This window comes from Saccopteryx bilineata, chromosome 1, assembly GCF_036850765.1.
Source record: "Saccopteryx bilineata isolate mSacBil1 chromosome 1, mSacBil1_pri_phased_curated, whole genome shotgun sequence".
Lineage (NCBI taxonomy): Eukaryota > Metazoa > Chordata > Mammalia > Chiroptera > Emballonuridae > Saccopteryx > Saccopteryx bilineata.
The window spans coordinates 407519559-407537878 of NC_089490.1; the positions used below are offsets into that span (position 1 = coordinate 407519559).

At 63.7% G+C, this 18320-nt stretch overlaps 3 protein-coding genes across 14 annotated transcripts in view; 2 read left to right on the forward strand and 1 right to left on the reverse strand.

The window, feature by feature from the left end:
- Nucleotides 1-1917: 1917 nt before the first annotated feature.
- On the forward strand, nt 1918-9041 carry CDHR5 (cadherin related family member 5). Of its 5 annotated transcripts, none has more exons than XM_066252454.1 (15): nt 1918-2092; nt 2170-2345; nt 2671-2721; nt 4482-4574; nt 4749-4850; nt 4952-5062; nt 5169-5339; nt 5877-5967; nt 6141-6244; nt 6352-6552; nt 6645-6758; nt 6835-6919; nt 7402-7520; nt 8034-8182; nt 8489-8845. In XM_066252454.1, the coding sequence occupies exons 1-15, from the start codon at nt 2041-2043 to the stop codon at nt 8709-8711; spliced, it is 1842 nt and encodes a 613-aa protein (XP_066108551.1). In that variant the 5' UTR covers nt 1918-2040; the 3' UTR covers nt 8712-8845. The 5 variants fall into 5 exon arrangements, with proteins under 5 accessions (XP_066108551.1, XP_066108547.1, XP_066108548.1 ...); XM_066252450.1 differs by having other exon boundaries at nt 1919-2092; nt 7275-7520; nt 8489-9041; XM_066252451.1 differs by having other exon boundaries at nt 1920-2092; nt 7353-7520; nt 8489-9041.
- Nucleotides 9042-9609: 568 nt separating this feature from the next.
- On the forward strand, nt 9610-12761 carry IRF7 (interferon regulatory factor 7). Its single transcript, XM_066252480.1, has 10 exons — nt 9610-9763; nt 9987-10300; nt 10383-10545; nt 10634-10841; nt 11100-11158; nt 11252-11453; nt 11575-11664; nt 11744-12250; nt 12355-12473; nt 12548-12761. The coding sequence occupies exons 2-10, from the start codon at nt 10281-10283 to the stop codon at nt 12713-12715; spliced, it is 1536 nt and encodes a 511-aa protein (XP_066108577.1). The 5' UTR covers nt 9610-9763; nt 9987-10280; the 3' UTR covers nt 12716-12761.
- Nucleotides 12762-13143: 382 nt separating this feature from the next.
- The window catches only part of PHRF1 (PHD and ring finger domains 1), a 31201-nt gene continuing 26024 nt past the window's right edge, over nt 13144-18320 (reverse strand). For all 8 annotated transcript variants that reach the window (XM_066252474.1, XM_066252470.1, XM_066252472.1 and 5 more), the window contains 5 exons: nt 14886-17480; nt 14503-14657; nt 14102-14362; nt 13846-13974; nt 13144-13558 (listed from right to left, as the gene is read on the reverse strand). In XM_066252474.1, coding sequence (XP_066108571.1) covers nt 13415-13558; nt 13846-13974; nt 14102-14362; nt 14503-14657; nt 14886-17480 — 3284 coding nt within the window. In that variant the 3' untranslated portion in view covers nt 13144-13414. The remainder of the gene's footprint in view (nt 13559-13845; nt 13975-14101; nt 14363-14502; nt 14658-14885; nt 17481-18320) is intronic.

Consider the following 18320-nt stretch of genomic DNA (forward strand, 5'->3'; position numbering starts at 1 on the left):
GTCGCGCCCTGTGGCCACGCCCAGCTGCCCTTTAAACCGGGGGAGCTTCAGGAGACGCACTTTCCCATTTCCTTATCTCCGGCATCGGGTCATCTCCTGTCCCACCGACTGAGCTCCCCAGGGCCCCACCCGCCCCCCTTGTCCCCCTTCAGCAAACATGCAGGGACTGGGGCGGCAGGGGGTGGGAGTGGGGCGCTGAGTTTGAGGAGGAGCGAGGAGGCTCAGGATGGGCGTGGCTCCCAGTCCGGATCGGGCGGTCTTGGAGGAGTGGCTCGGCCAGTCTGAGGCTGTGGAGCGGGGGACAGTGATGACGACCCACGGGGTGCTGGGGGCTGCAGGAGGCCCTCCAAGCACAGAGTCACTGCCACAGCAGAGAGGTGGCAGGAGCTGGGGGGTGGTATTCCAGAAACAGGGGCAGGAGTGGCAGAGGCCCGGAGGCAGGAAGGCCCCTCTCAGCCCCTCTCTGCCTCTCACCCGCTCTAGCCTGGCCTCTCCTTCCCTCTCACCCGCTCTAGCCTGGCCTCTCCTTCCCTCTCACCTGCTCTAGCCTGGCCTCTCCTCGGACGCAGGGCTGAGGGTCCAAGAAAAGACAGGGGTAGGGCAGTTGGGGGTCTGGGCTGAGGATTACCCCCTCCAGAGTGACCCCATTGTCAGACCCCAGAGCCAGTGGGGACCCGGGTCCCCTGAAGCAGTGGTCCCCAACCCCCGGGCCGCGGACCGGTACTGGTCTGTGGGCCATTTGGTACCGGTCCGCAAAGAAAGAATAAATAACTTACATTATTTCCGTTTTATTTATATTTAAGTCTGAACGATGTTTTATTTTTTAAAAATGACCAGATTCCCTCTGTTACATCCGTCTAAGACTCACTCTTGACGCTTGTCTCGGTCACGTGATACATTTATCCGTCCCACCCTAAAGGCCGGTCCGTGAAAATATTTTCTGACATTAAACCGGTCCGTGGCCCAAAAAAGGTTGGGGACCACTGGGCCTGAAGCACTGTCATCTTCCTTCATGTGGCTCCATCGGGAGGAGCTGGCTTGTTTTGGGGACTGGCCAGTGTGTCCCCAGGACACAAACAGCCCTTTTCCTTCCAGATTGAGATGGTTGGTGTGGGGAGAGGAGGTGGCCTGGCGGGAGGAGGGTCATGCAGAACCAGGGGTTCGACCCTCCAGGGGCTGGATGCCTCAGGAATCTTGCTCCAAGAGGGCTCTGCCACAGGAGCCCCGCAGAGTGGCAGCCAGGTGGGCGTGGGCACAACAAACACAGAAGCCAAAGGCCAGCCCCTTCCCAGTCCTCTTCCCCTGGCCCCTAACCCCTGTCCTCCTGTGACCCCAACCCCCACTCCCAGGCCCATGGTGCCCTGAACATTTTTTTTTTTTTTTTGTATTTTTTTGAAGCTGGAAACGGGGAGAGACAGACAGACTCCCGCATGCGCCCGACCGGGATCCACCCGGCACGCCCACCAGGGGGCGACGCTCTGCCCACCAGGGGGCGATGCTCTGCCCCTCTGGGGCGTCGCTCTGCCGTGACCAGAGCCACTCTAGCGCCTGGGGCAGAGGCCATCTTTGCTCCAATGGAGCCTCGGCTGTGGGAGGGGAAGAGAGAGACAGAGAGGAAGGGGGGGGGTGGAGAAGCAAATGGGCGCTTCTCCTGTGTGCCCTGGCCGGGAATCGAACCCGGGTCCCCCGCACGCCAGGCCGACTCTCTACCGCTGAGCCAACCGGCCAGGGCCCCCTGAGCATTTTCTGAGCTTCTTTCCCACCCTATCTTGGTGACTGTGGGTGGAGCCCCTGCCGGCCCCTGCCTGTGACCTGGCTCCTGGCTCCTGGCTCCTGCTCAGAAACCACTCGGCCTGGTGCTCGCTCGGCCAGCGGGAGCCCCCTTGGCGGAGGCCAGTCAGTCGTAAAGAATCATAAAACGGGGCGTTGCCGGAAGGGACAAAGGTCGTCCGGGCAGAGACTGCAGCAGCGGGCGGTCAGCAGGCAGCTCGGAGAGGGTCCCGGACGCCGGACGGGCTCTGACCCTCCCGCCGCCCCGAGATGGGGGCTTGGGCCCTGCTGCCCTTGCTCCTGGCCGTGGCCCAGGCCCAAGGTACACGGGGCCGTGGCAGGGGGGCCGGGCGGCAGGAGGGGGCTGGGAAGACACTGACTGCCTCTCCCACTTTCCAGTCTGTTCCGTGAACAAAACCATCTTTGAAGTCGAGGAGAACACGATGCCCAGTGAGCCCCTGGTGGACATCTTCGTCCCCACAGGCCAGGACGTGACCCTCGGGTCCTCGTCTACCCGCTTCGCGTTTCGGTTACAGGGAAACCAGCTCTTTCTCAACGTGACCCCTGACTATGAGGTATGGAGGGCAAGCCCGGGCTTGGGGGGGGTGTTGGGGGGTGGCCTACCCCCACGGGACCCGTGCGGACGGCTCTCTGAAACCCTGAGGGTGTCTGCGTCCCCAGGCAGCAACCCACCGCTCTTGGGCCCCAAGGCTTGACTGGGAGCAGACCAGAGGGGACTGGGACCCTTGGGGGGACAAAGCTGCCTGGGGCCCCGATGCCCCTTTGGGGGTAGCACAGACGACAGGCCCCTCTCAGCCCCCCCGCGCCTGCCTCGCCCGGGAGATGGGGGCAGTGCTGAGACCAGAGGGCAGGTGACTCCTGACGCTCTTCCCCCTGCAGGAGAACACGATGCTGCTGGCACACCTGGAATGCAGAAGGGGTGACACCGTGGTGAGTCTGACCCCGTGCCTTCCTCCTGGAGGCCCTGCATCCCATGTGACATCAGAGTGCTCCTGGGCTTGCCCCCCCCCCGCCCCGAGGAGTGACCTCACCCAATGGCAAGTGTCACCCTGTGCGGGCGACACCCACACTTCCTCCAGGCAGGCCTTCGACTCACAGACCCTACCGCCCTGATGAAGCGTCGCACCCCCTATGATAAGACACCCCGTCTCTAGGGGCACCCCCCCTGCACCACATCCTTCTATTAGTAAATCTGTTGGCTCTGCCTGAAGCTAGACCCTCCCCAGCTCTGCCCTCACTTGGGCCTTGCCCACAGTGTCTCCTTTCCGGAACCTTCAAACTGGCCCACTCGCTGCCCTCTGGGCCCTGCCCACCCCAGTCTGCCCTCTGAATCCTTGTCCAGAACTTCCAGGGAGGGATTCTAACTCAGAGTCAAAGCCCAGTGTGTCACTGGGGTGAGTGTCTTACGCCCTCCCTCACCACCTCCCACCTCCGCTCCGGCATCTGCTCAGAGGGTGCCCCGCCGGGCTGTTCCACATCACGCAGCTGCCCCTCCGGCCCCACACACCTTAGCCAGCTCCTGACCCTGCCTCTCCTTCAGCGGAGGGGAAATCTCAAACACACGGGCACAGCGAGGACAGGGTAGCGAGCCCCACGCACCCCCAGCTCGGCTGCGAGCCACGGCCCCATCCGGTTTCCTCTGAGCCCTGCGGACCCCCCCCCCCCCGCTCCACCCATCCCTAAATATCTCAGGATGTCTCTCAAAGATAAGGACACTTCTTCCTTTTCATTTTATTTATTGACTTGAGAGAGATCAATATTTGGTTCCACTGACTTGTACATCCACCGGTGGATACTTGGATGTGCCCTGACCGGGGATCCAAGCCTCAGCCTTGGCGTGTCAGGGCGACTCTCTAAGTCAGGGGAGCTGCCCGGCCAGGGGACGAACATTCCCTCTTCCATGTGACATGCTACTGTTGTCACACCTGAAGAAAGCAGGAACTCGGCGTCACTGGACCTGGGGGGATGCCCACTGCCCCGTGGTCACCGACGCCCACCCTCGGATAGCTGGATGTGGAAGGGCTCTTCCAATCTCTGGGATCCTCTTTCTCTTCCCTTTTTCCTTTGAGGTTTTATTTTATTTATTTATTTACTTATTTTTTACAGAGACAGAGAGTGAGCCAAAGAGAGGGATAGACAGGGACAGACAGACAGGAACGGAGAGAGATGAGAAGCATCAATCATTAGTTTTTTCATTGCGCGTTGCGACACCTTAGTTGTTCATTGATTGCTTTCTCATATGTGCCTTGACCGCGGGCCTTCAGCAGACCGAGTAACCCCTTGCTGGAGCCAGCGACCTTGGGTCCAAGCTGGTGAGCTTTGCTCAAACCAGATGAGCCCGCGCTCAAGCTGGCGACCTCGGGGTCTCGAACCTGGGTCCTCTGCATCCCAGTCCGACGCTCTATCCACTGCGCCACCGCCTGGTCAGGCGAGGTTTATGTTTGAAGAAAAGTGATTGTTCTGCTGCTATCCTCGTTGGGGGGGGGGTTTGGCAGGTGACGCCCCCCAGCTCCTGCGTCATTTCTCTTTGGGGCATTCGTCTCATTCAGTGTTAGACGAATTCCCTTTGTTCCTTGTCTGTACCTTCTGCTGGAGCAGAGAGCTTAGTCTCGTGACTGTGCTCCAGCAGCTAGGACGGAGTGGGGTGGCCACCCGTGCGGAGGAGGCTGACCCCCACCCCGCCCCCACAGGTGACCCAGCTGAGAGTGTTTGTGACCGTGCTGGATGTCAACGACAACCCGCCTGTGTTCCCCTTTGCGGTCAAAGTTGAGAGGGTCCCCGAGGTGAGCGTGAGGGAAGCCAGGGGCCGGTACCGTGGGGGGGGGCAGTACTGGGGGGGGGTTAGGATCCTGGGGTGAGGAGCTGGAGCACAGAGGGCGGCTGGGGGCCTTGACCATGGGGATGGGTCCACGGGGCATCAGGGGCGAGGGCCAGACCAACCACCCTCCATCCCACAGGACGCTAAAGTGAACACCATTGTCATCTCCGAGACAGAGCTCAAGGCCCAGGACCGTGACAAAGATGACATCCTATTCTACACTCTCCAGGAAGTGACACCGGTCGGCAATCCCATCCCGTTCCGACTCTGACCCCTTTTTTGGGGGGCACCCCCGCCTCCCCACATCCTACCAGGGTCTCAGCTCTGCCCCTGTCTCCCCAGGGTGCCAGGAACGTCTTCTCCTTGGTGGGCGCAAACCGGCCCGCCCTGCGGCTGGATCAGCCACTGGACTTCGACAGGTGTCGGAACATGGCCTTCCAGCTGGTGGTGCGGGTGAGCAGGCCACGCTGCCCCCGAGTCTAGGGCCCTCGAGTCCCCGCCACAGCTGCCCCAGCCCCAGCCCCCAGGCTCACTGACTGCTGGGGCTCGGGGCTTGCAGGACACCCGGGATGAGAATGCAGTGCCCAGCCACACGGCCACGGCCACCCTGGTCCTGGAAGTGCAGCCCGCTGACCTGCGGCCACCCTGGTTCCTGCCTTGCATCTACTCAGACCCTCGTGTCTGCATCCACGCCCAGTACCACGGGGCTGTCCCCACAGGCCACAAACTGGTACCAGGGACAGGGAAGGGCAGGGCCAAGTCCAGAGCCGGGGTCAGGGTCGGAGGAGGCTCAGGCACGCTGAGGGCGGGGCCTCGGGGCCAACTCAGCTGCGGTTCTGAAACAAATGTGAGCGTCGTAAACTACTCTGAAATAAGAATGAGGAGACGGGCTGGGCTGTCCTGGGGCAGAGCCAGGGACCGAGTGAGGCGGCTCGGGGGTGGAGGGGAGTGGTGGGTCCCCCCTAAGCTGCCTGTCCCTGCTCCCGCCGTGAGCGGCGCACCCAAGCACCAGAGGGCAGGGGTCCACCCCTCTACCCACGAGCTGTCCTGTCTCCAGCGGTGACACACATCCTCCAGACCAAGCCAGTGTCTCTGGGCTACGTGACTCATGAGCAATGGCTCCAAAAGGGTGTGAGGGGCCGTGGTGTGTGATGACAGGCCTGACCAGGGGACTTCAGGTCACCCTGAGCAGGGGCGTGGAAGGGGCTGAGCAGGAGCCCTCACACAGGCCCTCACATGCACCCCTCTCTTCTCCGGGTCCCCACAGCCAGGCCCCCTCATCCTGCAACCTGGGCCCATCTATGCCATAGACGGGGATCGGGGCATCAACCAGCGTATAATCTATAGCATCATGAGGGGTAAGTGAGGCCCAGTCCCGGCTTCAGTCTCCACGCCACACCCAGACTCCAAGCCCCTCCGCCCCCCCCAGGAAGCCCCAGCGGACCTGCCACATGGCAGAGCCAGCTGAGACCCTGAACCTCATGCCTCTGGGGAGAGGGGGGCCCAACTCTCCCACCATCCATCCTCGCAGGACAGGCAGGTGAGGATGGCACTTTCGTCATCAATGCTGACTCGGGCAACCTCACCATGACCAGGAGCATCCCAAGTCCCAAGACCTTCCTCTTGCTGGTCAAGGTGGGTCCCCTGGCCAGATCGAGGGCTCTTCTTGAGACCCAGGCTGCTGGGCTCACGCTTCAAGGACCCACTGGTCACTGCCGTCTCTCTCCCCCTCCCGTACACAGGGCGAGCAGGAGGACCGTGGCCGCTACACACTGACCCAAGTCACCGTGGCTGCCCGTGACGCCTCGGGGAGCCTGCCCCGCTTCCCCGAGAGCCTGTACCTGGGCACCGCAGCTCTGGGCTCCGGCGTGGGCGTGGCAGTCCAGGATGCAGCCGCCCCCTCCCAGCCCCTGAGGATCCGGGCCCAAGACCCCGAGTTCCCAGTAGGCAACGCCTGGCCCCTGGGTCTGCTTGGCCTCCCCTCTGTGGGTGGGTTGGGGGGATTACGGGGGCAGCTCACAGAGTCTGTGTCCAGGACCTCAACTCGGCCATCACCTACCGAATCACCAACAATTCCGACTTCCGGATGAATGGGGAAACGGTGGTGACTGCCACCCGGCTGGCGCAGGCTGGGGTCTTCTACGCAGAGGTGAGGAGTGGGGAGCATCTCTGAGGGGCAGGGTGAAGGGGGCACTGAAGAGGGACAAGCCCCCTTCCTGCCCCAGGTGGAGGCCAACAACACGGTGACGTCAGGCACAGCCACCACAGTCGTGCAGATTCAAGTCTCCGAGCAGGAGCCCACTCCCACAGGTGAGCCTGGCGGGGGGGGCTGGGTGACCTTCAGGGAGGGCTTCTTGCCTCAGGCGTGCTGGGGACAGAGTCAAGCCCAAGCTGTATCCCTGGCCCCCAGGCCCCCCCACACCCCCAGAGGCTGGAAGAACAACCCGGCCCTCAAGCAGCTCCACTTCGGAAGCCCCCAGCCCCCCCAAGCCTTCTCAGGGACCCTTCACGACCAGCCCTGGGGGCAGCGCTGGCCCACACCCCCCTTTAACCAACTCCACTTCGGAAGCCCCCAGCCCCCCCAAGCCTTCTCAGGGACCCTTCACGACCAGTCCTGGGGGCAGCACTGGCCCACACCCCCCTTTAACCAACTCCACTTCGGAAGCCCCCAGCCCCCCCAAGCCTTCTCAGGGACCCTCCGCGACCAGTCCTGGGGGCAGCGCTGGCCCACACCCCCCCTCAGGCACAACTCTGAGGCCACCTGCCTCGTCCACACCCGGGGGGCCTTCTAGTACGAGAACCAGTACCTCCTCCTCATCAGCCTCACCCGGCGGGGGCTCAGCACAGACCCCAAAGCCAGGAACCTCTCAGACGACGCCCTATGGGACCAGTAGAATACCCCTACTCTCAGGTAGCACCCCCACTGGCCCTGGAGTCCCCCTCATGCTCCCTGACTCTTGATACCGAGCAGTCCTAGGAATCACGTGCAGGGCAGGGTCCACCCAGACTGGGCCAGCATGACCACGCTGGCTGTAAAATCCAAAGAAGGGGCTCCCTGGTCTGGGCAGACAGAAACAGGCCCTGGGGGACCCCAAAGAAGTCAACTGGGGAGTGTGCAGAGGGTAGGCCAGAAGCCAGATCTGGGGCGCAGTGAAGCCTACACTTCCCAGGCCCCCCCACTCCACTAACCCTGGCACTGCCAGCACCCCCCTTCCTGTGGTGTTAAACCCCTGCTTCCCTCACGGCCCCCCTCCCTCAGCAGCCTGGCCTCCCCGGGGTCCCTGGGGACACAGGGCTGAGGGGGCAGTGGTGCTCTGGGGGGGCTGGCCCGGCTCGTTCCCAGGGTGTCCTGAGCCTGGCACGGGTTGGCACGGGCAGTGCTGGGTGCTGGGCCGACAGTGGGCAGTGGTGGTGTTGCCTGCAGGGGCCGAGGACCCGCGCTTCTCAGCAGCAGAGATGGGGGCCCTGGGCGGCGTGCTGGCTGCACTGCTGCTCCTGGCTCTTATCGCCCTGGGGATCCTCGTCCACAAGCACTATGGTGCCCGGCTCAAGTGCTGCTCGGGCAAAGCTCGGGTGAGGCCCTGGGGGTGGGGACGGGAGGGACGAGGGACAGACAGACAGGACAGTGAGGGTGAAGACAGGGCGACGGGAAGGTGGAGGCGGTGTTGGGGGGGGGCAGGAATCAGCTGGAAGCAGGAGAACAGAGGTGAGGAGAGGAGGATGTAGACACCCCGGAGTCCAAAAGGTGGGGAGGGGATACGGACAGAGAAGACGGGAGGGACTAGCGGGGACCCCTGTCTCTGGGGAGGGCTGCGCAGGCGGGTTCTGAGCCCAGGCCTGGGGGCCGATTGACGCCTTGGCTCCCCGCCTCCTCCCCAGGAGCCCCAGCCCAGCGGCTTCGACAACAAGGCCTTCCAAGCTGACCAGGAGGTCAACTGGGCCCCGGCCCCCAGCCCCTCCCCCGGCCGCACCCCGGCCAAGGTCCCGCCCGAGCCCGCGTTGCGGACCCTGGCGCAGCCGACGCCCCCGGCCCCGGAGTCCCCCGGCCGCGTCCCCGAGTCCCCAGCGGCGGTCCGGGACGAGGAAGGCCCCGCGGGCGTGAAGTCCATCCTGACCAAGGAGCGGCGGCCCGAGGGCGGCTACAAGGCCGTGTGGTTCGGGGAGAGCATCGGGGCGGAGGCCGACGTGGTCATCCTGAATGAGCCCACGGCGGGCGAGGACGAGGACGAGGACGCGGACAGCGCCAACAACTCGGGCAGCGAGGGCAGCGGCGTGGAGGGCGAGGACGCGGGGCCGGGCCGGGGTCCGCACGACGACGCGCTCGGCGCCGACTCCACCTACATCTAGCGCCCCCGCAGCGGGATCGGGACTTGGGCGGCCCGGCCGCGCGCGCCCTCTGCTGCGCCGCGCAGAATAAAGTGACACTTGCCAATGTCGCGCGCCGCGTCGTCTGTGGCTGCGCTCGCTTCGGCGCGGGGGTGGCGGGAGCCGGGCAGGGCGGCCTTTCCTATAAACCACCTGCCGCGGGGCCGCTGCTGCGGGACTTCCCAGGTTCCGGCCAGCTGGCGGCCGCGGTTCCGCTCCCGCGGTCACTGCGGCCCGAGGGGCCCCCTCCCTGCCCGAAGCGGAGATTCTCGGCCTGGGCGAGGCTCAGGAGCGCTCGAGGGCATTCGGAAAGCAAGGTCTCAGGACCTTCAGGCCGGGTGGGGGTAGGGGTGGGGCACAGCCTGTGTCCTTGTGGGGTCCAGGGGGGGACAGTAAACACTCAGGCGCCCGGACAGTGGCCTGTAGTGCGGGGTGTGACAGGGGCCAGGAGTAGCGTCCAGGCCATGAGTCAGGGACGGCGGCTGGGCCTGGCCGCTCCTGCCGCCCTTCCGCGACCCACCGCGACCACCGCACTGTCCCCAGCCGGGCTCTGCGCCCTCACCCGACAGCCTGAACCGAGGAGCTCTGAGCACTGGGCGCTCATACCTCCCGCCCACCCGGCTCCGTCCGCGGCAGCACGTGACTTCCTCGGCGGCTCCAGAGCTCAGCCGAGCTCGGCCCGCCCTCGGCCCCGCCTCCAGCCCGTCCCCCAGGCTCCCCAGCTTAAATACGCTGGTTCCAGGCTTCTCGGCGAGACAAAACTTCCCGACCCGGCGGCTCCGGCTCCAGGTAAGCTGGACCGCTACCCACGCGGAGCCAGAGGAAAAACTCCTGGCTCGAGGTGGCGGCGGGGGTCACTGAGCACAGGCCGGAGGCGGGGGCAGTCTGGACGGGGAGGTGCCAGCCCCACGGTGGTGGGAGATTAGGTTTCATTTTCCCGTGTTACGCGGCTTTGCGGTTTCGCTTTCCCGATGCCCGTCCCTCCAGCGGCGGTTCCCTCCTGTCTCTGCAGGGTCCAGCCTGCGCACCCACCCAGGCCCGGACGCTGGCTCAACACCTGTGACTCCACGTGTGCGCGCTGCCACACCTGTACTCACACTCATCGCCACCGTTGCCAAGAACCCCATACCTGGGCAACGTTGTGGCCAGAAGCCATCAACCCACATCTGTGACCCCAAAACCTGTAACAACTGGGCCACATTTGTGACACCTGGCCACATTCCTGTGGCGATACATGAGCAACCCTTTCCTCCCTGTGTTAATACCTGATTGCCACTCGTGACCACAGACCCTTGCAGTGGGAGCCATGGCTGTGGACCCGGAGAGGTGAAAATCTGCCTTGCCTCCCTGGCGTCCGGCCCTCCGCACAGTGTACCGCCCCCTGACCTTCTGGCTGCTCTGCCCGCAGGGGGACCTCGCGTGTGCTGTTCGCAGATTGGCTTTTGGGCGAGGTCAGCAGCGGCCGCTACGAGGGGCTGCGGTGGCTGGACGCGGCCCGCACGCGCTTCCGCGTGCCCTGGAAGCACTTTGCGCGAAAAGATCTGGGAGAGGCCGATTCTCACATCTTCAAGGTGGGATCCCAGCCCACTTTGGGTGGGAGGTCCGACCGGTAGGCCCACGCCCCAAGCCCACGCCCCACACCCTTATCTACTTCCCCAGGCCTGGGCCATAGCCCGCGGTAGGTGGCCGCCCAGCAGAGGCGTAGGCGATCGGCCAACCCCGGAGGGACCACTCCGAGCCGGCTGGAAAACCAACTTCCGCTGTGCTTTGCACAGCACGCAGCGCTTCGTGATGCTGGAAGACAACTCGGGAGACCCCACCGACCCGCACAAGGTGTATAAACTCAGCTCCAACATAGGGTGCAGAGGTGAGCAATGGGGGAGGCTGCGGGCCAGGGTGAAGGCATGGTGCCGCTTGGGCGCTGGGACTTCGTTCTGGCCAGGTGCAGCCACGCCCCCCGGCCGGATCTGTGGTTTTAGAAAATGGTCTAGGTCAGGAGGATGGTGCCAAGTTGGAGGGGGATCAAGAGGAGGAAGCCGATGGCCGACTGGGACTGAGGGAGGGGGACATGAACCAGCTTAGTGTCTCAGGTCCCAATGCTGCCCCCACTCCAATTCTCCCTCAGAAGGTCCAGGCCTTAACCAGGGAGAGGACCAGGCCCTTGAAGATGCCCCATCCACAAGGGTAAGGCTGCTTTGCACTCCTTGCTCCTGGCTGGGGGCTACCACCTCACACTGGGCTGGGGGCTGCTTATACCTACACCGTCTTCCCCTGCAGGGTGGGCTCCTTGAGCCATGCCTGACAGGAGGTGCTGGTGGACCAGCCAGGCTGAGTCCTGTGCCCTGTGCCCCAAGCCCTCTTCCGGGACCAGCTGGCTACACGGAGGACATCCTGTTTCGGGCTCTGCAGGAGAGCTGTGTGGAGGACCACCTGCTAGAAGCGATGCAGGGGGTGGCTCCAGTCCCTCCAGAGGCTGCTGGTGAGAGGCTGTTACATGGGGGTCCTGGCAGAACAGCAGAGCCTCTCGGCCGGGGGGTCATCCAGCAGGGATGGTGCCAGCCGTGACTGAGCCGGTACAGCTGTTCCACTGTCCTTTTCAGTTTCAGAGCTCCCTAACGGGGAACTGTGCCTTCCATGGGCTGCCGAGGAGGTCCCCAACCCTGGGTCACAGCCCCAGGCCCAGGTGACAGGTGAGAAAAGCCAGGGGCTGTGTGGAGGGAGGGGCCGGTGGGCCAGGTACCAGCTCAGTACCTTCTTCCCCAAATGCAGGTCCAGCCCCAGAGACCTGGCAGCCGCTACCACAGGAAGAGCCCTGCACCAAACCCGTCCTTGGGACCTCCACCCAAACGGTGGGGCACAACTGCCCACAGCTTGGTCTGCATGCAGAGCCCAGCCTGGGGGCCCTGGACGTGACCATCATGTACAAGGGCCGGACAGTGCTACAGGAGGTGGTTGGGCGCCCAAGCTGTGTCCTCCTGTATGGGCCTCCAGGCCTAGACATTCAGGCCACAGAGCCCCAGCTTGTGGCCTTCCCTAGCCCTGCCGAGCTCCCTGACCAGAAGCAGCTGCACTACACAGAGAAGCTGCTGCAGCACGTGGCCCCAGGCCTCCAGCTGGAGCTCCGGGGGTCTGGGCTGTGGGCCCGGCGCCTGGGCAAGTGTAAAGTCTTCTGGGAGGTGGGCAGCTGCCTGGGCTCCGGCAGCCCCGCCACCCCTGCCCGCCTGTTGGAAAGGAACTGTGACACCCCCATCTTTGACTTCGGCACCTTCTTCAGAGGTCAGTGGCGCACCTGCCCTGGGACTGAAGCCCTCTCACCAGAGCCCCCTGGGACTGAAGCCCCCTCCCCAGACCACCCCCCTCTCACAGAGCCCCTCTTGCAGAGCTGGTGGAATTCCGGGCTCGGAGGCGCCAGGGCTCCCCACACTACACCATCTACCTGGGCTTCGGGCAGGACCTGTCGGCCGGGAGGCCCAAGGAGAGGAGCCTGGTCCTGGTGAAGGTGAGGGGAGGGGCCACGTGGGGGAGGCGCTACCCCAGGCAGCCCCCGCCTGGCTGACCGTGCCCTCCCTGCAGCTGGAGCCGTGGCTGTGCCGGGCATACCTGGAGGGGGTGCAGCGAGAGGGGGCGTCCTCCCTGGACAGCGGCAGCCTCAGCCTCTGCCTCTCCAGCTCCAACAGCCTCTACGAGGACCTGGAGCACTTCCTGGAGCGCTTCTTCATGGAGGTGGATCAGCCAGCCTAGGCCGGGCAGTCCCCTCCCTGATCCAATAAAGAGGATGAAGAATGGATACTGGACTCCTGACTGGGGTGGGCTCAGGGCTGGGCCAGGGAAGGAGGCGATCCCCACACCCACCTACACACACCTGCTTCCTTCTGTCTTCACAACGAAGAAACTCACACCACACATTTCAGAGCCAACACACTCTACTCAGAACACAGAACTCCCTGGGGACAGCAGACCTCTGCTCCTGCCTAGTGTGGGGAAGCACGACGCCGGCTACCTCAGCGCTGCACCCAGGGCCGTTCCGGCTTTGTGACCCACCCCCACTGCGCTCTGCCCCACGGGGGCAGCCGAGTTTAGCAAACACTTGAGCCGTCTCTTATGGAGCCCTACCACCAAAGAAAGTGGGGTTTCTCAACAAGAAAGGCAGTCCCTCTTCCCTCCAAGGCTCTGTGTCAGCAAAGGGTTTACTTTTTAAGTACCCAGTCAACAGAAGTTTCTAAAGATAGTCCATTTTTGATAAATAAGAACACAATGAAACAATGTATCTATAATATACATATAAAAAAGTCCAGTTTAAACTGAGCAGGACAGGTGCACAGACCACGTGTGATCACAGGAACCCTGAAAACAGTGTTGGGAGTCCCCAGTCTTCTGCTTCTGCCACTCCTTACAGCTCTGCGGGGACAGGACAGCACCCTGGCATCGTGCAGTGTGGCCTCAGCCCTCAGCGCCCTGGGCAGCAGGCTCCTCGCTGGCCTCCGGCCTCCGGTGCCGACGCATGTGCCTGTACTTGTCCACGTACGCCTTCACCAGGTTGCCCACCTTCACAGGGTTGATCTCTCCGCTCTTGCTGTGGCAGATCTGCGGGGAGAGGAGGCACAGTTACCCAGAGGCCCTTTCACGCCCAGACGTTTGGTGGTCAGTGATGGCCCTGTAGGTCCCACCAAGGAGGCAAGAGACACTTCAGTGTTGCTGTCCTCTGTGACTTACTTAGCCTGTGTAACAAGTAACAAGGATGGTGTCCTAACACCCCACCGCTCACGAGGTGCCGTGCTGCCCTGGCCACATGAGCCAGGCCGGAGCGCCTTCCTCCGCTCAGACCCCTAGAAGCAAGACAAGGAGACATCCCCGCCCCACCAGCAGCCCACCTTCTGCACGGCCTTTCGGAGAATGTCCTTGTATTCATCCTTTGTCACCTCCCTCCTCTGGTAGAAGGGCTTGATGGCTAGTTTCACCTCCTCCACTGCTCGTTCCTGCATGTGCAACTTCTTCATGTACTGGGGGCAAGGACACGCCTGTGAGCACCTGCACGGCCAGGGCGGAGGCCTCAGGGCCCTCTGGAGAGGGGCACGGTGCTTCCCACCCTGCCAGAGCCACCCTACAGGGAGGAGGGGCGGGGCTCACCTCTTCGTTCTTAACCTTCTCTGTGGCTGGCCGGGGGTTGGCTGTCTTCTCCTCTGAGTTATTGGTGGCAGCGGCATGGCCAGCCGGTTCTGAGGCTGTGGTCAGAATGGTGGGCACTGGGGCCGGGCTCGGTGCCACCCCACAGCCTGCCAGGGGAACACTCCCCTGCAGAATGAACTGGACCGTGGGCTGGCTGACCGGTGCATAGGGCGGGACACTTGAGGGCAGAGCCAGGGCGGGAGGCAGGTTGGGGCTATACACCTAGACAAGAACACAGCTCACTGAGCACAGCTCCAAAGCTGGTGGCACCCCCAAGCCCTCTCCCGAAGTGCCTTGGCCGAAAGGGGTGGTGTCGTGATGGCCCAAGTGCAAGGTCACCTCCCTCCAGCCCAGCCACCCACCTGAGCAGGGTCAGCACTGGGGAAGCCAGGCTCCGGAAGCACGTAACCGGGAGTGGGCTCGGGGAAGGGTGTCTGCTGAGAGTCCACCACAGGGCCCCCGTCTTCAGGTCCCCAGGCCTCTTCCTGGGGCTGCTGTGGCCTGAGAAGCGGCATCCCTGAAGCCAACACAGGGGGGTCGGTGCTTTGCAGGAAGCACTCCAGCTGCAGGGGCCACAGGCTGGGCTGCTGCCACCTCCCCGCCCAGGGCCTGCTCTGCTGGAGTGACCACGGGGGCCTGAGCTGCCCAGGGAGAAGCCATGCCCGGCATGGCCTGTGATGCCCACTCTGCATCCTATACGCTGCCCCAGCCTGCCTACAAGGCCACAGGAGAGCAGCCTACTCACTCAGGCCTCTGTCCTCCTCAGCCAGGGCGCCGCCGGCCGCCTCCTGCAGGTTCCAGGTGACTCTCTTCACTGGGGCTTTAGCCCGCAGTACAGGGGTCTGGCAGGGGCCTTCCTCCTTCCCCACCAGCACCCTGCCCTCGGTCTGGCCTTCCAGGGCACCAGGCACTGTGGCCTTGACCTGGTCCTGCTGGAACAAGACCTTCTCCTGGGGACCCTCTGCGCAAGGTGGGGGCTGCACAGCGTCCTCGCTGTGGATTAGTGACGCCTCCTTCCTGATGGCAGCCACGGCCAGGCTGGGGTCCTGGTGCTGGCTGACCGGGGGCACAGCGGGGGTGGGTGGGAAGTCCCACTCTAGGGAGGAGTCTGTGCTCTCGGGGGAGGGTGGGGAGCTCATGTCGTCAAGCTGCACGAAGATCCCTTCACTTGCAAAGTCTTCAAAGAGGTGTCCTGCCTCGACAGAGTCACCATAATCCAGATCCTCAAGTGGACAATCAGCCGGACACTGGGCCAGCACCTCCGGGACAGGTGGGGCCTTTGGGGGGGGCTTGTCAGTCTCAGTGCCTTCTGGCTGGGCATCAGTTTCTGCAAAGGCCAGCGGCCTGGCTGGGGGCTCCGCGCCTGGCCTCAGCTCCTCCTGGGGAGGGGGTACGGGGGAAGCCTCCTTCATAGGCAACTTCCTCTCTGGGGAGTGGGATCGGGATCGGGATCGGGAACGAGGCCGGGCCCGCCTCTCGTGGGAACGAGGTCGCCAGTGCTCCCGGGACCTGTGCTCTGAACTAGGGGACCGGGACCTGTGCTTCCTCCTCTCACGGGAGCCCCACCTGGCTCGGGCTCGCTCGCGGCTCCTCTCCCTGGTGTGGCGGGGCCTCCGGGACCTCTCCAGGCTGTTGGGCGGAGAACACCCTCTTCCCCGAGACCTGGACCCTGACCGCCTCTTCTTTTTCCTCCTGCTCTCGTGGTACTCGTGGGAGGAGCTGCCAGGGCTGCCCGAGCGGGAGCGGGAGCGGGACCTCCACCGGCCATGGCCCCAGGAGTCCCTCTTCTTCTCCCTGCTCTTGTCCTTGGTCTTTTTCCGCTTGGCTCGCTCACGGCTGCTGGAGCCGTCGCTGGAAGACTTCCGACCTCTGGCCTTGGGCTGGTGCCTCTTGGCGTGGTCCTCGCTCACCGGGGGTGACACGGACCTGGAGCTCCTGTCCCCGGAGTGGGAACCGGAGCGGGCCCTCCGGTGCTCGCTGCTGGTGGCTGGCTTCCTGTCTTTCTTCCTGCCGCGGGAGCTGGACGTCGAGCGGGAACGGGAGCGGGGCCGCAGCTCCACGACCCTGTGGGTGGTTGTTGGCAGGACCTCTGGCTCCGCCACGGTCACACAAGTCACCGTCCGCTCCTCAGAGCCGAAGAAGGTGCTGCGGGGCGGCTGGTCCTCGTCGTCCCAGGGCTCCGGCAGAGACGGCCTCTGCGTTCGGGAGGCTGCGCCTGGGCCTCCGGGGGGCTCCTCTCCGTCCAGCCGGTCGGCAGGCCCCGCGTCCCGGAGCCTGTGCACGCTGGAGGACGGCCCCCGAGGGGGCTCCGGCTCCGCCCCAAAGACGGCCTCCACCGTGTAGGAGGTGACGCAGCGCACGGTCTGCAGGGGCGGGGCCTTGGGGCTGTCGATGCAGATGGTGCGTGTGATCTCCGAGGGCCGGAGCCCGGGGCCCAGGCGCTCGGGGCTGCTGCCCGCGGAGCTGGAGTCCGAGCCCGTGGGATTGAAGGGGTCGTAGATCTCACTCTTGAGCTGCTTTGTCTTCCTGAGAGAGAAGAGGGGCGAGGGGTTCTCCTTCCTCGGCGCCTTGTCGTCGACGGGCCGGAACGTGTGGCAGAAGCCGGGGCTGCAGAGTCTGCTGGAATGCGCAGTGTTCCCGGGAATGTTGATGCGGAAGCTCTCGAAGGTTGAGCCGCCACTCTTCCCCCTCGAGGGTCCCAGCGGGGCTGGGGACTGGGTGCCACCCCCCGAGTGCACACTGGGCTCCTGCGGGCCCCTGCCACGGGGCTCGCCCTCTGCCCGGGCGCCAAGGCCAGGCTGCCCGGGGCCCTCCCTGCCCGTCAGCCGGCTGATGCAAGAGCTGGGGATCTCGACCCGCTGTCTGCCCGTGGGGGCGGGCGCCGTGTCCGCTGGCCTGCTGCTGTCTCTTCTCATCTTTGGTATCCTGGGGAGCTCAGAGATGTCCCTTCTCCTGGGAGCTGGCTTTGGGGCCTGTCCTGGCACTGCCCTCTTGGCTGGCGAGGCGGAGGCACCACTTGAGATCTTGGATGTGAATCTAAGAGGCACAGTGTGCTTACTGTTGCCATTCACTTGGGGGTTGTCACGTCGTTTTAAGCCGGGACTGCTCATGTTGAACAAGTTCTGACCTTGGCCTGACTGAGGGGTCACTGGGGAGTCTAGTCGCACCTCAGCCCCCGACATGAGCACAGGGATGGAAGAGGGGGCGGGCCTGCCTTGGCAGTGCAACCCCAGGCTTCCCAGGTGCCCTGAGGATGGTGCTGTGGGCTGCAGGCCGACCCCCGGGGTACAGTCTCCGCCTCCGGAGGGACCACCTGAGTTCCGCTGAAAAGAAACCGGTGCTAAAAGACAAAACATCAAACAGCAATCAGGTCCCAGCATGTCTTTAAAGAGCTCAATGATGCCTGACCAGGTGGTGGCACAGTGGATAGAGCGTCGGATTGGGATGTGGAGGACGCCGGTTTGAGACCCTGAGGTCGCCAGTTTGAGCGCGGGATCATCTGGCTTGAGCAAAAAAAAAGCTAGCCAGCTTGGACCCAAGGTCACTGGCTCGAGCAAGGGGTCACTCGGTCTCCTGAAGGCCCGCAGTCAAGGCCCATATGAAAAAGCAATCAATGGACACCTGAAGTGTCTCAACAAAAAACTGATGATTGATGCTTCTCATCTCTCTCCATTCCTGTCTGTCTGTTCCTATCTATCCCCCCCCTCTGTCCCTGTAAAAATAAATAAATAAACAAAGACTGCTAGGATTATGTCAAAAAAGTAAATAAAAAATAAAAAGCTCAACGATGCCTGACCAGGCAGTGGCGCAGTGGACAGAACATCAGCCTAGGACGCTAAGGACCCAGGTTCAAGAGCCTGAGGTCGCCAGCTAGAGTGTGGGATCACAGACATGACCCCATGATCGTTGGCTCGAAGCCCAAGGCTGCCAGCTTGAGCAAGGGTCACTAGCTCAGCTGGAGCTCCGCAGACAAGGCACACAGGAGAAGCAATCAGTGAACAAGTAAAGTGCCACGACCACGAGTTGATGCTTCTCATCAAAACACCCCCCCCCAAAAAAACCCCCACACACAACCCTCAATGACTTGACTTGACCACCATGACTGACAGTGCAGTGTGCCTCGGAAGTGCCTGCTCTCTGGGCACAGTCCCCCAGGGGGGCCGCGGGGGCTTCCTTTCCC